The sequence below is a fragment of the Coregonus lavaretus genome, assembly GCF_964263955.1.
Source record: "Coregonus lavaretus genome assembly, chromosome: 11".
In the NCBI taxonomy this organism is placed as follows: Eukaryota; Metazoa; Chordata; class Actinopteri; order Salmoniformes; family Salmonidae; genus Coregonus; species Coregonus lavaretus.
Window position 1 is genome coordinate 44,825,022 of NC_139998.1, and position 26,780 is coordinate 44,851,801.

At 41.7% G+C, this 26,780-nt stretch overlaps 3 protein-coding genes across 3 annotated transcripts in view; 2 read left to right on the forward strand and 1 right to left on the reverse strand.

The window, feature by feature from the left end:
* The window catches only part of ankrd13c (ankyrin repeat domain 13C), a 57,527-nt gene extending 54,502 nt beyond the window's left edge, over positions 1–3,025 (forward strand). The window contains exons 11-13 of the mRNA XM_084171936.1: positions 579–677; positions 1,054–1,154; positions 1,301–3,025. Of these exons, the coding sequence (XP_084028062.1) occupies positions 579–677; positions 1,054–1,154; positions 1,301–1,431 (331 nt within the window). The 3' untranslated portion in view covers positions 1,432–3,025. The remainder of the gene's footprint in view (positions 1–578; positions 678–1,053; positions 1,155–1,300) is intronic.
* A 62-nt stretch (positions 3,026–3,087) lies between these two features.
* On the reverse strand, positions 3,088–10,415 carry LOC311137440 (uncharacterized protein). The gene is made up of 12 exons (XM_084171938.1): positions 9,626–10,415; positions 8,613–8,746; positions 6,614–6,723; positions 6,383–6,469; positions 6,173–6,222; positions 5,784–5,914; positions 5,497–5,578; positions 5,216–5,329; positions 5,012–5,101; positions 4,457–4,546; positions 4,168–4,342; positions 3,088–3,977 (listed from the first exon to the last, which is right to left on the reverse strand). Exons 1-12 carry the CDS (start codon positions 9,736–9,738, stop codon positions 3,759–3,761), a joined length of 1,395 nt encoding a protein of 464 aa, XP_084028064.1. The 5' UTR covers positions 9,739–10,415; the 3' UTR covers positions 3,088–3,758.
* A 37-nt stretch (positions 10,416–10,452) lies between these two features.
* LOC311137441 (xyloside xylosyltransferase 1-like) overlaps positions 10,453–26,780 on the forward strand; it is a 96,369-nt gene continuing 80,041 nt past the window's right edge. Inside the window, exons 1-3 of the mRNA XM_084171939.1 lie at positions 10,453–10,808; positions 11,666–12,364; positions 25,097–25,244. Of these exons, the coding sequence (XP_084028065.1) occupies positions 11,840–12,364; positions 25,097–25,244 (673 nt within the window). The 5' untranslated portion in view covers positions 10,453–10,808; positions 11,666–11,839. The remainder of the gene's footprint in view (positions 10,809–11,665; positions 12,365–25,096; positions 25,245–26,780) is intronic.

The following is a 26,780-nucleotide window of genomic DNA, read 5'->3' on the forward strand; positions in this document are numbered from 1 at the left end:
TGAACTGTCAAGTTCAGCTGTCTTGTTCCATTGGCTTGATGGGGTTTCATTAGTTTCCACTAGCTTCCACAGCCACAAAGTCAAAATTGGCAAAAAATGTTTAATTGTTGGTCTTAATTTAAGGTTAGGGTTAGGCATAAGGTTAGCAGTGTGGTTAAGATTAGGGTTAGATTTCAAATAATATTTTAAGAAGATAAACTCTGCCCATTTCTACAATTTATGACTGTGCGTATAGAAGCTAGTGTTGACCGTTTCAGTAGCAACAGGCTTCTGTTTCCCCCTTCAATCACCTAGCAGTCAGGTTCCTCACATAAAATGGGTATTCTATTGTAAGACAAATTATAAAATTGTTGCCCAAATGACCCAAATGCCATGCCATTATACCCATACCATTTTTAACACACATTTTCAAAATTGTGTGGACAAAAACGTTTTTCTAGATGTCACTGAAGTGCAGAGCTTCTATACACTCCCATCAGTCATTTCACTTTCAGGAACACAGTAAGACTTTCTTCCTTTTCTTTCAAAAGTGTTTACCTCCTTTTCTGACAGACATTCTCCCTCTTTTTCTCCTTCAGAGCGCCTCATCTAGGAAGAGAGCTGGTATGCAAAGAGAGCAAGAAGAACTTCAAAGCGACCGTAGCCATGAGTCAAGACTTCCCGCTGGGCATTGAATCGTAAGTCTCCTCTTCGATCACCCCCAGACGACCTTGAAGTCTAGCCAGACAGCAGTAGTTGCCAAACGGGATAACTTACTAATTATAATAACATTTCATAAAAATAATTAATGAAGTATTGATATCTGAGATTAAGCTCACATGAAGTTAACCTAGTTTTAGCTTATTCTGGGCTAAATAGGTTGATTGACACAAAGTGCATGATAGCCTCCTTTTTATGTGGTGTGCAGAGGCCTCGTTTTCTTATTATTACCCCCATCACTAATTTAATGTACCAGTGACTGTAGCCTGCAGTACTCTCTGGCATGAAGTGATGCATGACATGCATTCTTCATTGAGTGAGAATGAAAGACTGATATTTCTTCTTTATTTTCAGGTTATTAAACGTTCTGGAGGTGATAGCACCCTTCAAGCACTTTAATAAACTCAGAGAGTTTGTTCAAATGAAACTCCCTCCTGGTTTCCCTGTCAAGCTGGGTAAGTACTATTGTATACTGCTTAGTCAGAGGGAAATGTATTGTACAGTAAAAGAGATCCAGTTGGACGTATACTGACTGTCTGACCAGATTTATTTCCTGATGATGATGTTATAACATGTTTCTCTTTTTCGTTTCCCCACACAGATATCCCTGTCTTTCCAACCATCACGGCCACGGTGACTTTTCAAGAGTTCCGCTACGACGAGTTTGAGCAGTCCATCTTCACCATTCCCAATGAGTACAAAGAGGACCCCAGCCGCTTCCCTGACCTTTAACCCCTTCGGCTGACACCGGAAAGTGGTCACCTATGAAAGGACATTGATATTTCATCAAATTGTCATAGGAGAAGAAAAGGAAATTGTAGGTGAGGTTTTAAATGTAAGTGAAATATGTTGTGTATGTAATGTTTATAAAGGGATTATGATTAACTGACCTGTAGTAAAGCACTGAATTCACTGTGTGGGACGTATGTGGAGAAGAATAAATACTGTTCCACTGTAAACAACAAGTAGCTACTATCCAGAGCTTTGTTTGGAGTAGCTTCACTGAACTTTGGGCACTGTTTAGATGCACTACAGCCAGTCCGTACTGGGCTGAGTTGGCCTGGGCAGCAGAGGGGCGGACCTACTGCACCAGTCGATACTCAACCCTTTGGTACTGCATCTGAAACACATCCACCTGGAAGCAATGATAGAAATGCTAGGAATTTTAGTTGTACTAGATCAGAGTTGTCTTATCCTATTTGACTGGCAGGAAGCGTGGCATGAAGTTATTACAAGCCTTGTTTTCATATTCTACCTTTGTAAACTATGTAACAAACTGTACAATTCAGTTGATGGAAATGAACCAGGTGGTGTACATTTTTTCAGAGTACAAGTTATCTGTAGATGTTTAGGTACGAAGTGAAGTACAATGTAAATTAACTTTTTACAGGTAAGAAAAACCAGGCCTTTCCCTGCGCAAGGTGTAAATACCTATTTTAATTTTTTCTTCTTCTTTGTGTTAATATGGGAGTAGAGGTCTATGACAGGAAGAGTTTCAGAAGTTTTATGCAAAGGTTAGTTGATGTGAGTTCACCCAAGAGGTCATTGGTTTGTATCGTGGTGGCAATGGATATTTTTGTACATAGAATATTGTGCTGGTGAAAGTCTCCAAATCCTTAAGTCAAGTCTTTGTTGACATGTTCCCTGCAGACCTATGTGTGAGCCAAGTGTACAAAGCACTGAGATCTTACATCCTTGAGTTTTACTGTGTCCAAGGACTGGACTATTCGGCAGTTGCAGTCTTCAGATTATACAGACTCAGTTAGGATTTCAGTCGTGTTAATTTGTTTCAAGAACAGTTTCAGTCGAGTCCTGTTTGCTTCTGAACATTGCAGAATGTTGCTCTTTAGTTTTGAGGAAAAGGTCAAATCCAACAATAAGCTCAACTATGCCTTGCTTCAGGAATGAAATAGGACTTCTCTGAAGTGGTGCTCATGTGGTTCTGCGTCTAACAGGGTTCGCTGAGCTGGAGGGTGATCAATACAGCAGCAATAGACATGGCAGAATGCTTTGTACTCTGACTCATTTTTCTACCTACATTGATCGGTGGCCTATTGACGTAGCCAGTGTTTATTATAAACCTTTCCATCAAGCTTCCATGTACTACTGGTTAGTGCTGCAAATGGAAGTGTGCTTTTGTCACTTTTTGTTGTGTGCTGAATGTTTTTACTTCTCCTGACCATGGCTTTAGCTGCCAGGCCCTAATGTATACACTTATGCATTTTTCATGTCCGTTGTACAGCAATAGACCTTGTAAAAGCCTGCCACACTATTTTCATATTAAAAAATAAAAGCCCCAAAATAAAAAAGTCCACATATCTAAATGAACTTGTGTACCATTTGTTTATCATGCATTTCAAAACTGGCTATTGAACATATCCCACCATAGCCATTTAGACCTAGTTTTATTAGATCCTTGTAAAACATGTTGCAGACAGTACAGGGTATTCATAATAATCCAAACACTCATTTTGATCTACCGTATATTGTCACAGGGGTGAGAGGGTATGACTAGTCACAACAGTATTAAGTACTTATCAAGTCAATTTATCAGGATTCCAACAGAAAGAATAGAAAGCTGCACTGCACCAAAAACAGAATGGTACCAGGCTAAATATGATTAACAGTGAGTAAGCGGGGGACCAAACCCTTTCCTGTAAAATGTTTAAATTTACACCAATTCAGTGAGTCATTTAGGAGAAAACAGTTCCTCTACGTTCAAGATGAGTAAAATCTTTGAGGACAAAAATAGAAACCGCTTTCAAAATCCCTCACATTCAACAGGCCCTTCAACTTAAAAAAGTACAGCAATGTGACATTTTTAAAACGATGTCATCTTTTACAAAAGGTACTCATTTGGGCCAAACTTCCTACACATGCTCACTGGTCATGTCCATGACAGAAATAAACTGGCTATTCCAAACAGAACAAGATTTTCCCTAACCGGTCTTGAGAACTGGTCTCTAACATGTGACTACAAACCAGCAGACACCCGCACGTATTAATTTAAGGTTTTGAGTGATCTATGAGGTCATCTGGCTGGGTCTCTCTGAGCGCACTCAGTCGCTCATCTCCATGTCGTCCTCATCATGGCAGTCATCTCCGTTCTGTTTGGACCTGTTGCCGCTCTCTTCTGCAGGCTTCTCTTCAGACTCCTCCCGGGGTTTAGGGGATGACGCTGAATCAGAGTCGCTCTTCCTCTCCTCTACCTCTTTTCCGCTGTCATAGCCCTGCTCCTCCTCATCATAATCCCTGGTCACCTGCAAGAGCAAAGAGCTCTGAGCAATAAAGGAATAAATGGCAAATGAAACAGGTCAGTTAGGACATGACAACATTCAGCGTCGGTTTTCCCCCGGACACATCTTAAGCCTAGTCCAGGGAGAAAAAAAATAAAATAATTACGATAGACATTTAACTGATATGATTAGAATGAGACTCGTTAATGAGGGAAAGTCAGTGGTTGCACACCTTGACATCTCCTTTCTCGCTGTCAGATTTGCGGTCGCGGTCCTTCTCCTGGTCTTTGCTCTTCTTCTTACTGGTGGATCGTTCTCTTTCGTCTCGGCTCCGGTCTCTGACCTCTTTCCTCTCGCGATCCCTGTCCTTCTCTCGCTCTTTGTCCTTCTTTTTGTCCTTCTTGTGCCTGTGGGGGACAAGAACCATTGTTTAAATACAGACAGGTACACCTACAGATTACTGCACTGTGGAGTCCAGTGTGGCACTGAACCAGGAGGACCATCTTATGTACCACACTCACCTCCTAGGGGAAGGGGACCTGGACAGTTTCCTCTTTGGGGACCTGGACTTCTTTGGTGACCGAGAGGTGCTGCGACTTTTTCTACGTCTCCTGTTGAAGACCAGATATTAGAGATGCGAGGGAAACCAATGAATTACAATGAGAAAAAAGCAGCTTTTCTATGTTAGAATGGTGTGGGCGTAAACAGGTCATTACAAATATTCATGTGAGTAGACCACTGATTGGCCAGCTCATCCTCAGGAGGGTGACATAATCCTCTGAGGAAATAGCAACCCTTTTCTTTAAACGGTCTGTTTGAAATACATGTCTGAAGTGGGGTTTTGTAGTGCTTTTTTCTCTCCAATTCATGCTTTTGCCACAAATACGAGTATAGGATGAGTCAACATAATTTGGGTTAACAGAATGAACTTTTAAAAGTGAGATATTCACTGGACAGTTACTTTAATCCTACATTCCACTGGTTGTCTTTGGATTCCTGAAATGTCTAGAATATGAAGCGGGTTCAATGCATTTAGGTCAATCTATCCTGACTCCTCTTGTATTTAAACCACTCACCGACTGATGCTTCGAGACCTCCTGGTACTGCTGTAGCTCTTAGGCGGCGTCTTGGAGCGCTTTTTAGATTTCTCCTCTTTCCTCTTATCCCTACAAGCGGGAAAAACAAAAGGCAAACAATGATTTGAAGGAATCCTGATACAGGTACATAAGGCACCACATTTTCCTGATCCCAGCTGTGAATAAAACACTAGATGGACACACCTGGATTTGCTGCGTCTGCCCCTCTCTCTGGAGTGGGACTTCCTTCTGCGGGGGCTCTTCGACCGCCTCCAGCTCCTCGAGTGGGACCTCCGCCGAGACCTGCTCTTCGATCGCCTGCAATCAGATTAGACCGTTAGCTGTCCCAACTAATCCATGCACTTAAACAACTCAAGTTTGCCAATATCAACTCATGAATATGCAGGTAAAGTGGGGCTAACATTCAGCACATGCCCAAAATTGCTTATTTAGTTAAGATATGCAGTTTCTCATCAGCGGCCCACCTATGACGAGAGCGAGACCTGGACCTCCTCCGCCGAGACCGAGAGCTGGAGCGGGAATGTTTGCGCTTGTCGTCTTTCTTATCTGCAATGACATTTACCAGTTAAACAAAGGAAGAATTAATGTTCAGGAAACTCCAATGTAACACAAATCTGTGAGAACAAACGGTAACATTACAACGACAAATCCTGAAGATGCGAGGAAGAGCACAATAGAAGACAGGAATGAGTCAGTCAAAACACAAGGGTAATACTGCAAATATAAGTGGCCTAAATTAGTGAGAACCCACTTCCAGGCTCGATAGCTGCAGAGATGAGGGACTGGGCCTCTCTGACCCTCTTCATGGCAGCCTCCATCTCCTTGTTGGAGTCATTCTTCATACCATGATTAACCATCATACCAGCAGCCATTGGATTCATTCTGCAATGGTCAAAATAATAAGAAATGAAATTTAGCAGACGCTTTTATCCAAAGCACACGTTTTACATATGGCTGGCCCTGGATATCAAACCCACAACCCTGGCGGTGCAAGCGCCATACTCTACCAACGTAGCCATACAGGACCACATAAAACCCAGTTAGTCACAAATAAATAATATGGATGACTTTACCGCATATTCAATAATAACTGTTAGAATAATATTATTTAGACTGGTTAGAATTGGGAGTGATACTTACTTAGTAGGATCCATGGATTGCATAAGCTTCAGAAAGTCAGCAGAGAGGGCCTAAAATAGAGAACACAAATGCAAAGCTATATAAATATATAATGTGATAATTCGACCAATAGGTCATTAAATCGGAAAAGGTCTTATGCTGTTAATGTTATAACCTACAGCCGTTTTAAAAGTACAGAGAGTAGTGGTATAGAAAGTAGCCATGTCCAACCTGGGGGTTCATGTTGCCAGACATGCCCATGGCAACCATGGGATCCATGTTGGGATTTCCGAGAGCTGAAAGAGGAACGCCTCCCATCTGCCAGAACAAGGGATACAAACCAGACAAATCTTCCATCCAGCTACTTTTTTTGTTGTGAAAAAAAAATGGGGCCTTACATGGTTACAGTTAATAGGTCTCAATACAACACCAATAGATACACACTCCTTGCAGAACACTTACCGACGCCAAATGATTTGGAGTGGGGAGAAGGCCCCCTCCAGGCATGCATCCCGCCACAGCATTCGCTGGTGCCAGCAGTGACAGAGCTTTAGACTCATCAGGAATCACTCCTGGAGAAAAACACAGAATCAGCACAGGTCTCCACAAACAGCCACCACACTCAAACAGAGCCACAGACAAACCACCTCAGGCTAACTACTCTTACCACAATATGTAGCAAGACATACATTCCATTTTGTGTTGTCTGAAAATGTTGGTCGCTGACTTGTTAAGTATGATTTCAGAATACTACTACGAGAACAAAGTCACAATACACACTGTGGTCAACACTGCCAAGATTGTATCACCTGTACTTGTTTTTTAAGTCATGAACCAAACGTAAGCAAGCACAGCCGGTTGTCCAGTGGGATGTGCTCTCAAGTTTCATTAGATGTTTTATGAACAAGCGATACGCGTCGGCTGCTTCGCTACAAAGCACACAAAAACATCAAGATACACAAAACAAAGTTCATGATTTTGGCGTCAACAGCAGGGAACAGTTCATTACTTTTGCCTCAAACACTTACCATTACCAGTACATTAAGAAATAAAAAAAGCTCCACCAAATTCTGTTTTCTGGGCTTTTGCTGGTGGCTTCTTTCTTCCAAAGAGCCTACAACATGTTTGACTGGCTACTGTATTTCACCAGGTACAGTGTTGTAAAGTTTAACTTAAATTGCAACTAACAGAAATGCTGACAAGGAAAAAAATAAGTACAGAGTAGGCTCTTATAAATAAGGGAAAATGCCAGCAAAAGGTTGAATACAATGGTGCCCAATGCTGAAGGAAAATCTTATACAATAGTTAAATAAAAAGGAAAATCTTATGAGATGATCCATGGGTGTGCAATCTGAAATTAAGCTAATTTTAAATCAAACAACTTTTCATATTTACAGAGAAATGACAGAAAGGACACTTGAGAAACAGGATAAGCTGCAGAAGACAAAACTGTTGGGTGGCATTTTCAGCAGGGCCTGGTATATAGGGCTGGCTGAACCAGGAAAAAGAACTGTAAAACACAACAACAAAAAGAAAAACCACCGTTAAACGTTTGACTTACTGAACCCTTTCAGAGTCAAGTGGAGAGGATCATTATAAAGCATTTCACTGCAACAACAACCAGAGTCTTATTTTACCTGCAGTATATGTGGGAAAGGAGATGCACATATATAAAAGGACTGTGAAACACAGCTATTCAAATTGGATGGGTTAAGGCCAAAAAAACAGATAAGCATGTGAATCATCATAATCATGACCAAAATGGTGTTCAGAATCTTCCAGGACTGTAGCTGGAAGTAACTAAACGGATGTAGGCCTAGTACTATACAAATCTACTCTAGCATGCATAGCTGCAATCAGTTAATTTACCTTTGCATGCTTCCTTTAGTTGATTAGATGCAAACCCACTACTGATTGTGACCTTCAAACTTTGATTACTTTAATCTCTTATGTATCCAGATTAGAGATTGTTGATATGTGGGATAGCTATTGCTATGGTTCATTGAGTGGTTACCCTTATAATGAAAAGAATGCCTTGGACATAGAGAAAGAGAGAGTTAATCTTTACAGCAGAACAACAGTGGGAAGGGGCTCGTGAGTCAAGCTGCCATTTATTTGTCTAAAATCCTGATGGTTGTAGAGGACCCTTTTCAGTCAGCAAGGAAGGGGTTCTGCAAATGCCTTGTCCACTATGAAAACCACAACACAAATGACAGAGAGAAGTTTAAAAAAAAAAAGATATGCTAGACTAGAACAGCAAGATTACACATGTATTCCCTTTTACCCCTAGTATATTTCCAATCTCTGGTAAGACTTGTGTATTTAATCTTACTTTAAATACAAATTTGATCAACAATCCAAATAGTGTGTATGGTTTTGGATGTAGCATCAGGTTTGGTTAAGCTTTGTTAGTTCATATAGTATGTTGGAAAACGTTAGATTTAGGCCAAAGATCACCAACCTTCTGCGAATGGGACAACAATCAGGGCTCTGTCCACGAAGACGGTGTTGGTCAGATGTTGGGACACTCCAACCGACTCTGACTCAAGGAACTTTACAAAACAGACACGTGAAGTCACAGGCAAGGGAGATTCACTGGAAGAAAATACAAATTTGTTGTGCAAGAAATACAAACAGATTCTCGACATAGGGTAATAGAAACATGGTCCTAACAATGAATAGTATAGTTTTTTCCTGAAAACATAAATGCTCAATAATCACTTTTCTAATTAAGCTACAATTGGGAAGAGAGATTAATTAACACGATCGCTTCAGAGGGATGATCAAGATGTCTCCTAATTCCTACCTTAACTGCAGTGCAGCCAGGTGTAATTCGACAGGTGAAAAACAGCAAAGCACAGAACACATCAATTAGGCTAACTCCTACTAACTTACCCTGCACGGTTATTCAATGGAGCCATTTATTTTCATAGCATAGCGAGGGTAATTCAAAGATACAAAACAGCTTCTGCGTCGTTTGGTCAACTCAGGAGATCCTATTAAATTACTAATAAATAATATTATAATAATTAATAACATTAATATTATAACAATTTATAATAAATTATTCTAATTCTATGGGTCAACTACAATTGACTGCACTGTAGGCCTGCTTTGCTATTCGGTAGTTAGCATTATTGAGCTAGTTTACTAGCTAGCCGTTTCTCTTAGTTGGCTAATGTTCTATATAGGCAGTGTGGGCAAGAGTTCGTAGATATCCGTCTCCATTAAACTTGATGCAGCAGCATTTACTAGAAAATTACCTAGGTAACCCTCATCCATCGTTAACTAAATTGCGAGCGAACAGCCAAGTAGAATCTGTATCAGTGGCGCGAGTGTGCTATGCTAGTTAAGGTTAGGTTCACTATAGCCGCACAGGCCCCAAACAGGACTATGGCCAATTTTGTTATGGAAAATGTAGTTAGCTATGTTGCTAACTAGCTAACTAAATTGTTTCATATTCAGAATACTCACTCAGGTGGAAATAACTTGAGCTCTTCAATATTTCCAAGAAATCCGAAGAGAGTTCTCATCTGTTCGGAGGTGGTGCTCGGAGAGACATTTGTCACTTGAATAACGTTCGTCATTTTCCACGACTAGTTTGTCAATTTGAAACGCACAAAGGTCAAGCTAGATGTAACAACCCAGCTAAATTAGCATCTAAAGAACTTAAAATAGAATTGTGCTGTCAAGCAAACATAAAAAAAAATGTCATAATTTTCACTAGCTAGTTGCTACACACAATTGAATTCCCACCGCCATTTGCTAGAATATATTGTCACATAGTTAGGTCTTCTTGATTCAGTCATATGGCCTACCCGCCCTCCGTATGATAGGCGTGGCAGTGATGACGTACTGGTGGTATGGCAAATTCTGTTTTTCCAAAGAAATTGTTCCCTAATTAACCATTAACTCTTATTGTATACTGTTTCACTTATAGTAGCTACTTACTTAGATATCACCTTGTGTGTTTTGTCAGGTTTCGTAAAACAGTCAGCGGAAGAAGCAAGTGAATGATGCGTTCAAAACAACTGGGAACTCTGAAAAATATGTGGTAAAATCATGAAGTCAGTGATCTTCAGGTCGGAATATCGGAGCTCTAGAAAGAGGCCCGAGTTCCCGACTTGGAATTCCGAGTTGGATGACCTTTCAAAACGATTTATCCCATTCGGAGCTCGTTTTTATCCGAGTTCCCAGTTGTTTTGAATGCACTAAAGTCGGAAGTCTGAGATTTCTGAGTTCCCAGTTGTGTGAACGCGGCATCAATCTAAGGGATCGATTTAGACGTCATCACCGGAAGTGGCGTTAAGATTAGTGTGGCAAGCTAGCTACAAAACATATGATCTAATGTCTGAATACCAATTCTATGGAAATGTTTATTTTTATTTGAAGTTGACAAGCTATATAGTAACCAGTGGAATAATTTGCAGTCCTCACCGCGTTCGTGACATGTACTTTGTCTGTACAAACCTGTTGCTTCCAAATGTGAATCTTTAGTAGAGCTAGTATTAGCTAGCTTGCTAATACTGTACCACAGATAGAACAATGAGGTTTAGTTATAAAAATATTTGACTGTACTGTCCTTTCTACCAGTCTACCTGCTCCAACTCAACTGTCACAACTTTCTCTGTATCGAGAGTTCTCCAACACCAACATGGTGAGTGAATAAATGTGTACTGTTTTCTTGAAAATCTTTTTTGTTGTTGCTTTTTCTTAGTGTTCTTTACTCGGTTGCATGCATGGTCATTGCTCGCCCTTGATCATGACTCTCAGTTCCATTCCATTACACATAAGTCATTGGAGGAAAGCGTCTTCTGTACGGGGGAGTTTTGTTAAGAGTCCCAAAGCTCGGTCTGAACATCAATACACATCGCTTGCGGTACGATTTTGGAAGCATAAGGATCTTATCTTTCATAGTAGCAAATACTGTCGGCTGCAACTGTGGTAAAGCCGGTTAAAACAGTGAGTGTGTATTTTGCATTTGTGAAATTATGTTGATGTGATATGAAAGTAAAGTGATTTATGTTTCTAGAACCGTATCGCAATTGAGAATTGATTCACGTTTAGATGGAGTATTTGGCTGTTTTGTCTGCCAGAACCAGTCTGCCTCTGAAAATAACATGTAAGGTCCTTGGACCTTCAGGAGTAATGGTAACGTTAGGCTCCTTAAGAGTACATCTTGGGCTAGGTCATTGCATGCTGGAGAACATGGTGGCCAAATTTGCAGGGATTTCAAAACAATGCATGCATGTGAAAACATTGATTGCACGAAAAGCTCCCATCTTTTCACACAATTTCTGCTGTTGTTGCAAGAATTGCTGTTTTTTTATTTTATTTTTAAAATATGAAATTATTGAATGTGATTCAGCTACTTTGTATTCTGGATGTATTTATTTTGCAGTAGCTACACATCAGATTTCTTTCATGTGACAATAATGGACACTTTGTACATTTCAACTAAGGTAAACCATTCTGAAGGGGTAGACTGACCTTAGTAATTCATTCCTTTTATAGGAAAATGACTTCTCAACCTTGTCAGGGTGTGGACAAGACTAGTAAACAAATGGCTCCTTTCTGAAACCAACACTGCACAAGAAGGATCCAGCATGTTAAACTCAGGGTTCATCCCCATATTCTACGAGCTGTGACAATAACAGGGCTTCTGCACTCATCTGTGGGAGTTACAGCATGGGTATCCTGAGGGTTCTAGTCAACACTATGGGTAGAGTCAGCACCTTCAGGTCCTATCAGTTTGTCCTCCTCCTCACAGCAGCGCTGGCCGTTGTAGCCTTCTACTTCTTTGGCTCGGAGAGGCATGATTTCTCCAGCACCACCAAGCGCATCAAGCAGACCCAGGCCAGCCACAACGCCAACCGGAACGATGCAGACCTTTCCCTGGACACCAGGCTGATGCACCCTGAGGGAGGAGAGGTGGCGAGGGATGGGGAGGAGGAGGGAGAAGTCAGGGCTAGGAGGGCGGACAGTGGACATGAGGTCAGCCAGTACTACCATGCCCTCATGATGTTCACCAAGGTGGACAAGAGCCGAAGCCTGCAGGAGAAGTTCCGGGTGGCCATGTTATCCATGGCGAAATACGGCCTCTTCCTGGACGAAGAGGTGCTGGTCCTTCATTTTGTAAGCGATGAGGCCAGCCGAGAGCTGGGCGAGAGGATGCTCCCAGAGCTGCTCCTCGTCGGAACGTTTCAGTATGAGGTAAGTCTGTTTGGTGCCCTGATGCATCTCCTACAAGGATGACCACTCACCGGTCAGTGTGTGTGCTTGTGTTACATGGAATGTTAGTCCTATACTGTGGAGTCTAGAGTTTAAACCTTTAAAAATAGGCTTAATCCCTCACCTGGCAAACAACACAGGCCTTGTTTGGAGGAGCGTACTTGCGGGTGAGTGCACAAATGCACTGTGAATAGTTTTGATCTTTGACACAGGGGGGCAGTGTTGCCCTTCCAAAACATCTTACAGTTTAGAAATCCCCCTCTTCTGCTTTTTTTTCAGCCAATGGGATAATTAAGCTGTACCTAATGTATGTATCTATCTATCTATATGTATGTGTGTGAGATATATACAGTGGGGGAAAAAAGTATTTAGTCAGCCACCAATTGTGCATGTTCTCCCACTTAAAAAGATGAGAGAGGCCTGTAATTTTCATCATAGGTACACGTCAACTATGACAGACAAATTGAGAATTTTTTTCTCCAGAAAATCACATTGTAGGATTTTTAATGAATTTATTAGCAAATTATGGTGGAAAATAAGTATTTGGTCACCTACAAACAAGCAAGATTTCTGGCTCTCACAGACCTGTAACTTCTTCTTTAAGAGGCTCCTCTGTCCTCCACTCGTTACCTGTATTAATGGCACTTGTTTGAACGTGTTATCAGTATAAAAGACACCTGTCCACAACCTCAAACAGTCACACTCCAAACTCCACTATGGCCAAGACCAAAGAGCTGTCAAAGGACACCAGAAACAAAATTGTAGACCTGCACCAGGCTGGGAAGACTGAATCTGCAATAGGTAAGCAGCTTGGTTTGAAGAAATCAACTGTGGGAGCAATTATTAGGAAATGGAAGACATACAAGACCACTGATAATCTCCCTCGATCTGGGGCTCCACGCAAGATCTCACCCCGTGGGGTCAAAATGATCACAAGAACGGTGAGCAAAAATCCCAGAACCACACGGGGGGACCTAGTGAATGACCTGCAGAGAGCTGGGACCAAAGTAACAAAGCCTACCATCAGTAACACACTACGCCGCCAGGGACTCAAATCCTGCAGTGCCAGACGTGTCCCCCTGCTTAAGCCAGTACATGTCCAGGCCCGTCTGAAGTTTGCTAGAGTGCATTTGGATGATCCAGAAGAGGATTGGGAGAATGTCATATGGTCAGATGAAACCAAAATAGAACTTTTTGGTAAAAACTCAACTCGTCGTGTTTGGAGGACAAAGAATGCTGAGTTGCATCTAAAGAACACCATACCTACTGTGAAGCATGGGGGTGGAAACATCATGCTTTGGGGCTGTTTTTCTGCAAAGGGACCAGGACGACTGATCCGTGTAAAGGAAAGAATAAATGGGGCCATGTATCGTGAGATTTTGAGTGAAAACCTCCTTCCATCAGCAAGGGCATTGAAGATGAAACGTGGCTGGGTCTTTCAGCATGACAATGATCCCAAACACACCGCCCGGGCAACGAAGGAGTGGCTTCGTAAGAAGCATTTCAAGGTCCTGGAGTGGCCTAGCCAGTCTCCAGATCTCAACCCCATAGAACATCTTTGGAGGGAGTTGAAAGTCTGTGTTGCCCAGCGACAGCCCCGAAACATCACTGCTCTAGAGGAGATCTGCATGGAGGAATGGGCCAAAATACCAGCAACGGTGTGTGAAAACCTTGTGAAGACTTACAGAAAACGTTTGACCTGTGTCATTGCCAACAAAGGGTATATAACAAAGTATTGAGAAACTTTTGTTACTGACCAAATACTTATTTTCCATCATAATTTGCAAATAAATTCATAAAAAATCCTACAATGTGATTTTCTGGATTTTTTTCCTCATTTTGTCTGTCATAGTTGACGTGTACCTATGATGAAAATTACAGGCCTCTCTCATCTTTTTAAGTGGGAGAACTTGCACAATTGGTGGCTGACTAAATACTTCCCCCCCCCCCCCCCACTGTATATATATATAGTACCAGTCAAAAGTTTGGACACCTATTTATTCCAGGGTTTTTCTTTATTTGGACTATTTTCTACATTGTAGAATAATAGTGAAGACATCAAAACTATGAAATAACACATATGGAATCATGTAGCAACCAAAAAACAGTTAAACAAATCAAAATATAATTCTTCAAAAAGCCACCCTTTTCCTTGATGACAGCTTTGCAAGCATTCCTCAACCACCTTCATGAGGAATGCTTTTCCAACAGTCTTGAAGGAGTTCCCACATATGCTGAGCACTTGTTGGCTGGTTTTCCTTCACTCTGCCGTCCAACTCATCCCAAACCATCTCAATTGGGTTGAGGTCGGGTGATCTGATGCAGCACTCCATCACTCTCCTTCTTGGTCAAATAGCCTATACACAGCCTGGAGGTGTGTTGGGTCATTGTCCTGTTGAAAAACAAATGCTGTTGACACTGTCTGTGATTTATTTTGAATTCAAGGCACACTTAACCAGCATGGCTACCACTGCATTCTGCACCGATACGTCATCCCATCTGGTTTGGGCTTAGTGGGACTATAATTTGTTTTTCAACAGGACAATGACCTAACACACTTCCAGGCTGTGTAAGGGCTATTTTACCAAGAAGGAGAGTGATTGAGTGCTGCATCACATGACCTGGCCTTCACAATCCCCCAACCTCAACCAAATTGAGATGGTTTGGGATGAGTCGGACGGCAGAGTGAAGGAAAAGCAGCCAACAAGTGCTCAGCATATGTGGGAACTCCTTCAAGACTGTTGGAAAAGCATTCCAGGTGAAGCTGGTTGAGAGAATGTCAAGAGTGTGCAAAGCTGTCATCAAGGCAAAGGGTGTCTATTTGAAGAATCTACAATATTTTGATTTGTTTAACACTTTTTTGGTTACTACATGATTCCATATGTGCTATTTCATAGTTTTGATGTCTTCACTATTATTCTACAATGTAGAAAATAGTAAAAAATAAAGAAAAACCCTGGAATGAGTAGGTGTGTCCAAACTTTTGACTCGTACTGTATATATATTCATACAGACTAACACAGTGGTTTCGAACATGCAGAATTAAATGAAAAATGAATATTCAGCTTCCACCACAGAAACAAATAACTCTCTCTATGACACACACACACATCCTGCACAGTCACTAATGGGATGGCTGTGAACTGCGATGGCCTGTGAGCATGTTGACAGGCTTCTCTGCAAATCCTCACCTCGTTTCTTTAATTATACATCTCTCAGTAGCGTCAACACAGGACAGTAGTTATGTAAACCCTTCCGTGACTCCCTGACTGTTTAGTGACAAAACATTGTCCGAGACCCCTGTGAACCAAACAAAACATCTCATACGATCCCTCCGCCGGGGACCATGCTCATTACATCATCTCTGACCCACACGCACATACCCACAGACATGCATGTATGTATGAGTTACACGCACTGTAACAAGCGTGTGTGTGCTTGCGTACGTGTATATGCTTGTGTGGCCTCGTTGACGCTAGAGCAGTCCATGTGCTCTGACAGAAAACGTTGTTTGTTTTGCCCAGTCCTAGTCCCATGGGTTCTGCCCAGATTTGTGTCTTATGATTTGTTTGTCAATGGGTACAAGCATGGGACAGGACATGGGGCTTTCCACGATCACCAATGGTTTACTGCAGGCTCTCATGACGTAGAGGGGTGACCGTCCGTGACCCTAGTCCCCCTGTTCAGTGGACTGGAGTCAGCTATCCAGCCAGGAAAAGCTGAGAGGAAGCTTTGCTCAATGTGGGCTTCCCTTCTCAAACCAGTGCAGCTGGACAGAACCAAATAGCTGCCCAAATTCAGTTCTTATTAACTGATTTTGTATTTAACACTCCGATTCTTGTGTTTTTGTATGTTTTATTTTGAGTTGAGGCATGATTTATCTAGCTAACGTTAGCTGCATAGTTAGCCCTAAATGGCTTTTTTAAATTGAAAACATTCTTCTCAACAAAGCGGATGTTTGACTGATTTGGATAGGAAACTGTTATTCTCTACCCAACAAGGTGACTGGAAAGATGAAAAGATTTGACAATGGCCCTCAGATGTTCTACAGCTGCACCATTGAGAGAATCTTGACTGGCTGCATCACCGCTTGGTATGGCAACTGCCTGGCATCCGACCTTAAGGCGCTACATATACAGAGGGTATTGCGTACAGCCCAGTACATCACTGGGGCTGAGCTCCCTGACATCCAGGAACTCCATACCAGGCGGTGTCAGAAGAAGGCCTTAAAAATTGTCAGACTCCAGCCACCCAAGTCACAATCTCTGCTACCGCACGGCAAGCTGTACAGGACTAGTTGCATTGACCCACTTCTGTATGCATGGACTCTCCTGCACTGGCTCTATGCACACTCACTGGACTCTACCCACATACTACACTGACACTCCAACACACACTCACACTCACAAAACACACACATGCATATTGACACCAAACACACACACACACACAGACACTCTTTCACACTCTTCACATACGCTGCTGCTACTCTGTTTATTATCTATCCTAGTCACTTTTACCCCTAACTACATGTACATATTACATAAATTACCCCAACTATACTGAACAAAAATATTAATGCAACATGTAAAGTGTTGGTCCCATTTTTCATGAGCTGAAATAAAAGGTCCCAGACATTTTCCATACACACAAAAAGCTTATTTCTCTAATTTTGTGCACAAATTTGTTTATATCCCTGTTAGTGAGCATTTCTCCTTTGCCAAGATAATCCATCCACCTGACAAGTGTGACATATCAAGAAGCTGATTCAACTGCTTGATCATTACACAGGTGCACCTTGTGCTGTGGACAATAAAAGGCCACTCTAAAATGTGCAGTTTTGTCACACAACACAATGCCACAGATGTCTCAAGTTGAGGGAGCATGCAATTGGCATGTCCACCAGAGTTGTTGCCAGAGAGTTTAATGTTCATTTCTCTACCATAAGCAGTACATCCAACTGGCCTCACAACCGCAGACCACGTGTAACCAATCTAGCCCAGGACCAGAACCTGTGGGATTGTCTGAGGAGGGGGAGGGGGCTGCTGAGGAGTATTTCTGTCTGTAATAAAGCCCTTTTGTGGGGAAAAACGTATTCTGATTGGCTGGGCCTGGCTCCCCACTGGGTAGACCTGGTTCCCAAGTGGGTGGGCCTATGCCCTTCCAAGGCCCACCCATGGCTGCGCCCCTGCCCAGTCATGTGAAATCCATAGATTAGGGCCTGATGAATTTATTTAAATTGTCTGATATCCTTCTATGAACTGTAACTTAGTAAAATCTTAGAAATTGTTGCATGTTGCGTTTTTATATTTTTGTTCAGTATACTTCTTACCCCTGCACATTGACTCAGTACCGGTACTCCTTGTATAGCCTTGTTATTGTTATTTTGTGTTACTATTTCTTTTTTTTATTTAGCAAATGTTTCTTACTTTTTAACTCTGCATTGTTGGGAAAGAACTCATAAGTAAGCATTTCATTTCATTTTATTCGGCGCATGTGAAATAACATTTGATTGATTTTGAAATATGTCACCATTTTGGGTTTTCTCACTTGTCAGTCACTCACACTGGAAAATGTGCTTTGCTTAGTCTGACTTTTTAATTTTTATTTTATTTTTTATTTATTTATTTAGCAGACGCTCTTATCCAGAGCGACTTACAGTAATTATTCTTACTAAATTCAGTGTTGTGTTTGCTGGTGTATAGCCCAGTTGTTAGGCAGATATACAGTTGAAGTCGGAAGTTTACATACACTTAGGTTGGAGTAATTAAAACTCGTTTTTCAACCACTCCACAAATTTCTTGTTAACAAACTATAGTTTTGGCAAGTCGGTTAGGACATCTACTTTGTGCATGACACAGGTAATTTTTTCCAACAATTGTTTACAGACAGATTATTTCACTTATAATTCACTGTATCACAATTCCAGTGGGTCAGAAGCTTACATACACTAAGTTGACTGTGCCTTTAAACAGCTTGGAAAATTCCAGAAAATGATTTCATGGCTTTAGAAGCTTCTGATAGGCTAATTGACATCATTTGAGTCAATTGGAGGTTTACCTGTGGATGTATTTCAAGGCCTACCTTCAAACTCAGTGCCTCTTTGCTTGACATCATGGGAAAATCAAAAGAAATCAGCCAAGACCTCAGAAAAACATTTGTAGACCTCCACAAGTCTGGTTCATCCTTGGGAGCAATTTCCAAATGCCTGAAGGTACCACGTTCATCTGTGCAAACAATAGTATGCAAGTATAAACACCATGGGACCACACAGCCGTCATACCGCTCAGGAAGGAGACGCGTTCTGTCTCCTAGAGATGAATGTACTTTGATGCGAAAAGTGCAAATCAATCCCAGAACAACAGCAAAGGACCTTGTGAAGATGCTGGAGGAAACCGGTACAAAAGTATCAATATCCACAGTAAAACGTGTCCTATATCGACATAACCTGAAAGGCCGCTCAGCAAGGAAGAAGCCACTGCTCCAAAACCGCCATAAAAAAGCCAGACTACGGTTTGCAACTGCACATGGGGACAAAGATCATACTTTTTGGAGAAATGTCCTCTGGTCTGATTAAACAAAAATATAACTGTTTGGCCATAATGACCATCGTTATGTTTGGAGGAAAAAGGGTGATGCTTGCAAGCCGAAGAACACCGTCCCAACCGTTAAGCACGGGGGTGGCAGCATCATGCTGTGGGGGTGCTTTGCTGCAGGAGGGACTGGTCCACTTCACAAAATAGATGGCATCATGAGGAAGGAAAATTATGAAGCAACATCTCAAGACATCAGTCAGGAAGTTAAAGCTTGGTCGCAAATGGGTCTTCCAAATGGACAATGACCCCAAGCATACTTCCAAAGTTGTGGCAAAATGGCTTAAGGACAGCAAAGTCAAGGTATTGGAGTGGCCTTCACAAAGCCCTGACCTCAAGCCTATAGAAAATGTGTGGGCAGAACTGAAAAAGCGTGTGCGAGCAAGGAGGCCTACAAACCTGACTCAGTTACACCAGCTCTGTCAGGAGGAATGGGCCAAAATTCACCCAACCTATTGTGGGAAGCTTGTGGAAGGCTACCCGAAACGTTTGACCCAAGTTAAACAATTTAAAGCCAATGCTACCAAATACTAATTGAGTATATGTAAACTTCTGACCCACTGGGAATGTGATGAAATAAATAAAAGCTGAAATAAATCACTCTCTACTATTATTCTGTCAATTCACACTCTTAAAATAAAGTGGTGATCCTAACTGACCTAAAACAGGGAATTTTTACTAGGATTAAATGTCAGGAATTATGAAAAACTGAGTTTAAATGTATTTGGCTAAGGTGTATGTAAACTTCCGACTTCAACTGTACAGTACCAGTCAAAAGTTTGGACACACCTACTCATTCCAGGGTTTTTCTTTATTTAGACTATTTTCTACATTGTAGAATAATAGTGAAGACATCAAAACTATGAAATAACACATATGGAATCATGTAGTAACCAACAAAGTGTTAATCAAATCAAAATATATTTTATATTTGAGATTCTTCAAAGTAGCCACCCTTTGCCTTGATGACAGCTTTGCACACTCTTGGTATTCTCTCAACCATCTTCATGAGGAATGCTTTTCCAACAGTCTTGAAGGAGTTCCCACATATGCTGAGCACTTGTTGGCTGCTATTACTTCACTCTGCGGTACAATTAATCCCAAACCATCTCTTCTTAGTCAAATCTCTTAGATTCAGAGTTTTCTTACTATCTTGATTAAATCTATAATCACTGACAATGGTAGACATGGCCTATTTTATGCAGTTTATTTTATGCATAGAAAAGGCTTGGGTGGGCCGCCAAAGTTTTTTCCCGCACCGCCTATGGAAAAACGTTTTCAGTGTGTGTATATATGTATGTGTGTGTATATGTGTGTATGTGTGTGTATATGTGTGTGTGTGTGTGTGTGTGTATATATGTATGTATGTGTGTGTGTGTGTATATATGTATGTATGTGTATATATATATATATATATATATATATATATATCTATCTATATATATATATATATATATATATATATATATACACACACACACACACAGTGGTGTGAAAAATTGTTTGGCCCCTTCCTGATTTGTTATTTGTTTGCATGTTTGTCACACTTAAATGTTTCAGATCATCAAACAAATTTAAATATTAGTCAAAGATAACACAAGTAAACACAAAATGCAGTTTTGAAATGAAGGTTGTTATTATTAAGGGAAAACAAAATCCAAACCTACATGGCCCTGTGTGAAAAAGTGTTTGCCCCCCCTGTTATAACACAACCCAACTGTGGTTTATCACACCTGAGTTCAATTCCTCTAGCCACACCCAGGCCTGATTACTGCCACACCTGTTCTCAATCAAGGAATCACTTAAATAGGACCTGCCTGACAAAGTGAAGTAGACCAAAAGATCCTCAAAAGCTAGACATCATGCTGAGATCCAAAGAAATTCAGGAACAAATGAGAAAGAAAGTAATTGAGATCCATCAGTCTGGAAAAGGTTATAAAGCCATTTCTAAAGTTTTGGGACTCCAGCGAACCACAGTGAGAGCCATTATCCACAAATGGCGAAAACATGGAACAGTGGTGAACCTTCCCAGGAGTGGCCGGCCGACCAAAATTACCCCAAGAGCGCAGCGACGACTCATCCAAGAGGTCACAAAAGACCACACAACAACATCCAAAGAGCTGCAGGCCTCTCTTGCCTCACTTAAGGTCAGTGTTCATGACTCCACCATAAGAAAGAGACGAAAACCACTGCTGAGCAAAAAGAACATTAAGGCTCGTCTCATTCTTGCCAGAAAACATCTTGATGATCCCCAAGACCTTTGGGAAAATACTCTGTGGACTGACGAGACATAAGTTGAACTTTTTGGAAGGTGTGTGTCCCATTACATCTGGCGTAAAAGTAACACCGCATTTCAGAAAAAGAACATCATACCAACAGTAAAATATGGTGGTGGTAGTGTGATGGTCTGGGCCTGTTTTGCTGCTTCAGGACCTCGAAGACTTGCTGTGATAAATGGAACCATGAATTCTGCTGTCTACCAAAAAATCCTGAAGGAGAATGTCCGGCCATCTGTTCGTGACCTCAAGCTGAAGCGAACTTGGGTTCTGCAGCAGGACAATGATCCAAAACACACCAGCAAGTCCACCTCTGAATGGCTGAATGAAGACTTTGGAGTGGCCTAGTCAAAGTCCTGACCTGAATCCTATTGAGATGCTGTGGCATGACCTTGAAAAGGCAGTTCATGCTCAAATCCTCCAATGTGGCTGAATTACAACAATTCTGCAAAGATGAGTGGGCCAAAATTCCTCCACAGCGCTGTAAAAGACTCATTGCAAGTTATCGCAAACGCTTGATTGCAGTTGTTGCTGCTAAGGGTGGCCCAACCAGTTATTAGGTTGTAGGGGGCAATCACTTTTTCACACAGGGCCATGTGGGTTTGGATTTTGTTTTCCCTTAATAATAACAACCTTCATTTCAAAACTGCATTTTGTGTTTACTTGTGTTATCTTTGACTAATATTTACATTTGTTTGATGATCTGAAACGTTTAAGTGTGACAAACAAAAAAGAAATCAGGAAGGGGGCGAACACTTTTTCACACCACTGTATATACTGAACAAAAATATAAACGCATCATACTGAGTTACAGTTGATATAGGGAAATAAGTCAATTGAAATAAATTCATTAGGCCCTCATCTATGGATTTCACATGACTGGGAATACAAATATGCATATTTTGGTCACAGATACAATACATGACCAAAAGTATGTGGACACCTGCTTGTCGAACATCTCATTCCAAAATCATGGGCATTCAAATGGAGTTGGACCCCCCTTTGCTGCTATAACAGCCTCCACTCTTCTGTGAAGACTTTCCACTAGATGTTGGGACATTGCTGCGGGGACTTGCTTCCATTCAACCACGAGCATTAGTGAGGTCGGGCACTGATGTTGAGCGATTAGGCCTGGCTTGCAGTCGGCGTTCCAATTCCTCCCAAGGTGTTCGATGGGGTTGAGGTCAGGGCTCTGTGCAGGCCAGTCAAGTTCTTCCACACCGATCTCGACAAACGGTTTCTGTATAGACCTTGCTTTGTGCACCGGGGCATTGTCATGCTGAAACAGGAAAGGGCCTTCCCCAAAATGTTGCCACAAAGTTGGAAGCACAGAATCGTTTAGAATGTCATTGTATGCTGTAGCGTTAAGATTTCCCTTCACTGGGACTAAGGGGCCTAGCCCGAACCATGAAAAACAATCCCACCTGTCAGCAACGGGTGTGGCTGAAATAGCCGAATCCACTAATTTGAAGAGGTGTCCACATACTTTTGTATATATAATGTACCTTTAAAAAAAGGTAGGACGTGGATCAGAAAACCAGTCAGTATCTGGTGTGACTACCATTTGTCCCATGCAGCACGACACATTTCATTCGTATAGAGTTGATCAGGCTGTTGATTGTGGCCTGTGGAATGTTGTCCCACTCCTCTTCAATGGCTGTGCAAAGTTGCTGGATATTGACGGGAACTGGATTACACTGTCATTCACGTCGATCCAGAGCATCCCAAACATGCTCAATGGGTGACATGTCTGGTGAGTATGCAGACCATGGAAGAACTGGGACATTTTCAGCTTCCAGGAATTGTGTACAGATCCTTGCGACATGGGGCCGTGCGTTATCATGCTGAAACATGAGGTGGTGGCTGCGGATGAATGGCACGATAATGGGCCTCAGGATTTCGTCACGGTATCTCTGTGCATTCAAATTGCCATCGATTAAAATGCTATTGTGTTCATTGTCTGTAGCTTAGGGCTGCCCATACCAAAACCCCACTGCCACCATGGAGCACTCTGTTCACAACGTTGACATCAGCATACTGCTCGCCCACACAATGCCATACACGTTGTCTGCGGTTGTGAGGCCGGTTGGAAGTACTGCCAAATTCTCTAAAACGACGTTGGAGGTGGCATATGGTAGAGAAATTAATATAGAATTCTCTGGCAACAGCTCAGCATGCCAATTGCTTGCTCCCTCAAAATGTAGACACCTGTGGCATTGTGTTGTGTGACAAAACTGCACATTTAAGTGTGGCCTTTTATTGTCAACAGCACAAGGTGCACCTGTGTAATGATCATGTTGTTTAATCAGCTTCTTGATATGCCATACCTGTCAGGTGGATGGATTATCTTGGCAAAGGAGAAATGTTCACTAACAGAGATGTTAACAAATTTGAGAGAAATAAGCTTTTTGTGCGTATGGAACATTTTCTGGGATCTTTTATTTAAACTCATGAAACATGGGACCAACACTTTACATGTTGCGTTTATATTTTTGTTGAGTATAGATATAAAGTATGTAGAAAAACTGATGTACCTGTATGTTTGAGTCACTCAGATGGCGTTGCATGAAATTAGTTTGAAAACTGCACATTTTCTAAAAGTTTATGTAGGCGAGTGCCCCATTGGCCACCTCCCTGCCACGCCCACCACCTAAGCCCCATTTTGATCCAGAAAAAACCCTGTTATGATAGGTGAGTTTTTCCCTTTTCTTTATGTTGTGTTCCATGACATCAAAATAGAATGTAAGTAGGACGTTGGTACAGTACAACTGAGGAATATAACTGTAATAAGAGTACAACTGAGTAATATAACTGTATAGGAGTACAACTGAGGAATATAACTGTATAAGAGTACAACTGAGGAATCTCCTACACTTTTCCTGTATTATTTAGTACATGTGGATTGTTGGGAGGAGTTCTGCCCCGTCTTGTTTACTATCTGAATTATTCATCCATAGCTCTTAAAAAGTAACTTAATCTATTAAATATACAAGCAAAATCTAGAAATAAACATCATAAATGTTTAATTTGCTGCTTTCATTCCCGCATTTTCAGTGCAGAGGAGCTCTCAGCTGTAAGTCATTTGGGAAAGGCAAAATCAGCACAACACTCATATTTCACCCATTTGTTGGGATACGAATATTTAATTGATTAAATCCACAGTTAATGTGATGAAGGTCTTTAATTGCACTGTGGCTAGTGGGTAGCTAACATAACAACACTGTTATGTACCGGAAAATGGGTTTACGTAAGAGTTCTCTTTTTACAAAGCTAGGCCTAGGTGCTGTTCCACAATACCATCTCCAGGGCTGTTTTTATTGCACAGACGTACAGTAGGGGAGGCTTACCTTAATCGGTAATGGAACATTAAATGATGTCTGCACATCCCAAGCACACAGATCTGATTAAATATGTCTCTCTTATTGCCTAATCCCATTAACCCCCCCACATTTGAACATATTTGTTTCTGTGGAAATAAATTAATGTAAAATCCTCTTTCGCTAATCTGGAGAGAGATCCACATGATCTGACTGGGGAATGCGGACGGCTTCTGCTTCTCAGCCAAATCCCTGCACTGCACCATGGGATTAGGGCCCCTGGGGGCAGAAGGGTTTCATGGTAGCTTGGAGAGTGACCTGCTGAGGAGAGGCAGGGAGACGGGGCTCCTGGAGAGGGGAGGGGAGGGTTTGATTGTGAAGAACCCTTATGCACATCCCCATTAGAACAATAATGTAATAAATGTCATGGGCATGTGTCTTGTGCAATTGTCAGTATCAATTCTGAATGACTTGAATGTCTGAATGACATGTTTCTCATATGCCTGACTGCCCTTGTTTGTGGTGAAGGTGGTGTTCCATGACGTGGCGGTCCTGAGCCAGAAGCTCTTCCCCATCGTGGAGGCCATGCAGAAGCACTTCAGTGCCGGCTCCGGGGCCTACTATAGTGACGCCATCTTCTTCCTGTCAGTGGCCATGCACCACATCATGCCCACAGGTAAGAGTTACTTTAGTTACAAAGCCAAATCTGACTGATGTTTCACTTTTTCATAGGTATTTACAGTCTGTTCCACTACACAGTTGATACCATCAGAAGAAGGTGTCTTGGTGGTTGACATTTTCTTTTGACCATTACCGTTTAAAAAGTTCAGTGTCACTCACTATATTAGTTGGGTGTTGGGTGTGTTTTGCTCCCAAGGTCTGAATCAGATGTTTAGGTGTTTACTGCTATTTTTATTTTGGATGACTCACAGAAAGTACCCCAAAGTCTATCCCAAGGTGACCAGCTCAATCTGAAGTTCTGTGCTTGGTGGATGACTAATCTAGCTAGCCTGGGTGTCAGTCTGTTTCTGCTCTCTTGCCAACTCCTTATGGAATGCTCATGCAAAACAGTTTGGCTTGACAATGAAGTAGCCAAAAGCACAAACCGATCTTGGGACCAGGCTAATCTGTCCTAATGGAGTCAGATTCCCAGAAGGCTGTGTGTAGTAGAGATGGCTAGCCTCTGAATAACGTCTCTCTGTGTCTGTCTGTCTCTCTCTCTCGGTCTGTGTGCACAATGGTTTATTTCCTCAGCCTCTCTCTCTAAAGGCCGATTTATACCCTACGGAGACGGATGATTCAGAGCGCAGTGTTGCAATGTCGTAGCTCCTTGTAGTGTGCTCCGACATTCAACATACACCCGTGCCACATTAAAATTGTAACGCGACCCGTGTAGGCAATGAAGCTCGCTTGGTTCCTTGATCTGATCTATAGGCTATGCATCCAAGTAGCCTAATTTGCATTTTTGAAGCAAATATAATCTCAGTGACTGTTCAAACAATAAACCCCCAAAAATTGGAGCCTTATTATAATTTTATTTAGAAGTAATAACTAGTGATTTCAGGCTATTGGTAAAAACAGCTGCGAGATACAGTGGGGGAAAAAATGTATTTAGTCAGCCACCAATTGTTCTCCCACTTAAAAAGATGAGAGGCCTGTAATTTTCATCACAGGTACACGTCAACTATGACAGACAAAATGAGAAAAAAAATTCCAGAAAATCACATTGTAGGATTTTTTATGAATTTATTTGCAAATTATGGTGGAAAATAAGTATTTGGTCAATAACAAAAGTTTCTCAATGCTTTGTTATATACCCTTTGTTGGCAATGACACAGGTCAAACGTTTTCTGTAAGTCTTCACAAGGTTTTCACACACTGTTGCTGGTATTTTGGCCCATTCCTCCATGCAGATCTCCTCTAGAGCAGTGATGTTTCGGGGCTGTCGCTGGGCAACACAGACTTTCAACTCCCTCCAAAGATGTTCTATGGGGTTGAGATCTGGAGACTGGCTAGGCCACTCCAGGACCTTGAAATGCTTCTTACGAAGCCACTCCTTCGTTGCCCGGGCGGTGTGTTTGGGATCATTGTCATGCTGAAAGACCCAGCCACGTTTCATCTTCAATGCCCTTGCTGATGGAAGGAGGTTTTCACTCAAAATCTCACGATACATGGCCCCATTTATTCTTTCCTTTACACGGATCAGTCGTCC

What these genes read in the sequence shown, in the direction of transcription:
- LOC311137440 (XM_084171938.1), bottom strand. Translation starts at nt 9,738, where the DNA reads ATGACGAACGTTATTCAAGTGACAAATGTCTCTCCGAGCACCACCTCC. An exon ending in CTGGCAACATGAACCCCCAG is followed by an intron (nt 6,223 to 6,382) that starts GTTGGACATGGC and finishes TCTCTATTTTAG; the next exon opens with GCCCTCTCTGCTGACTTTCT. An exon ending in CAATCCATGGATCCTACTAA is followed by an intron (nt 5,915 to 6,172) that starts GTAAGTATCACT and finishes TGACCATTGCAG; the next exon opens with AATGAATCCAATGGCTGCTG.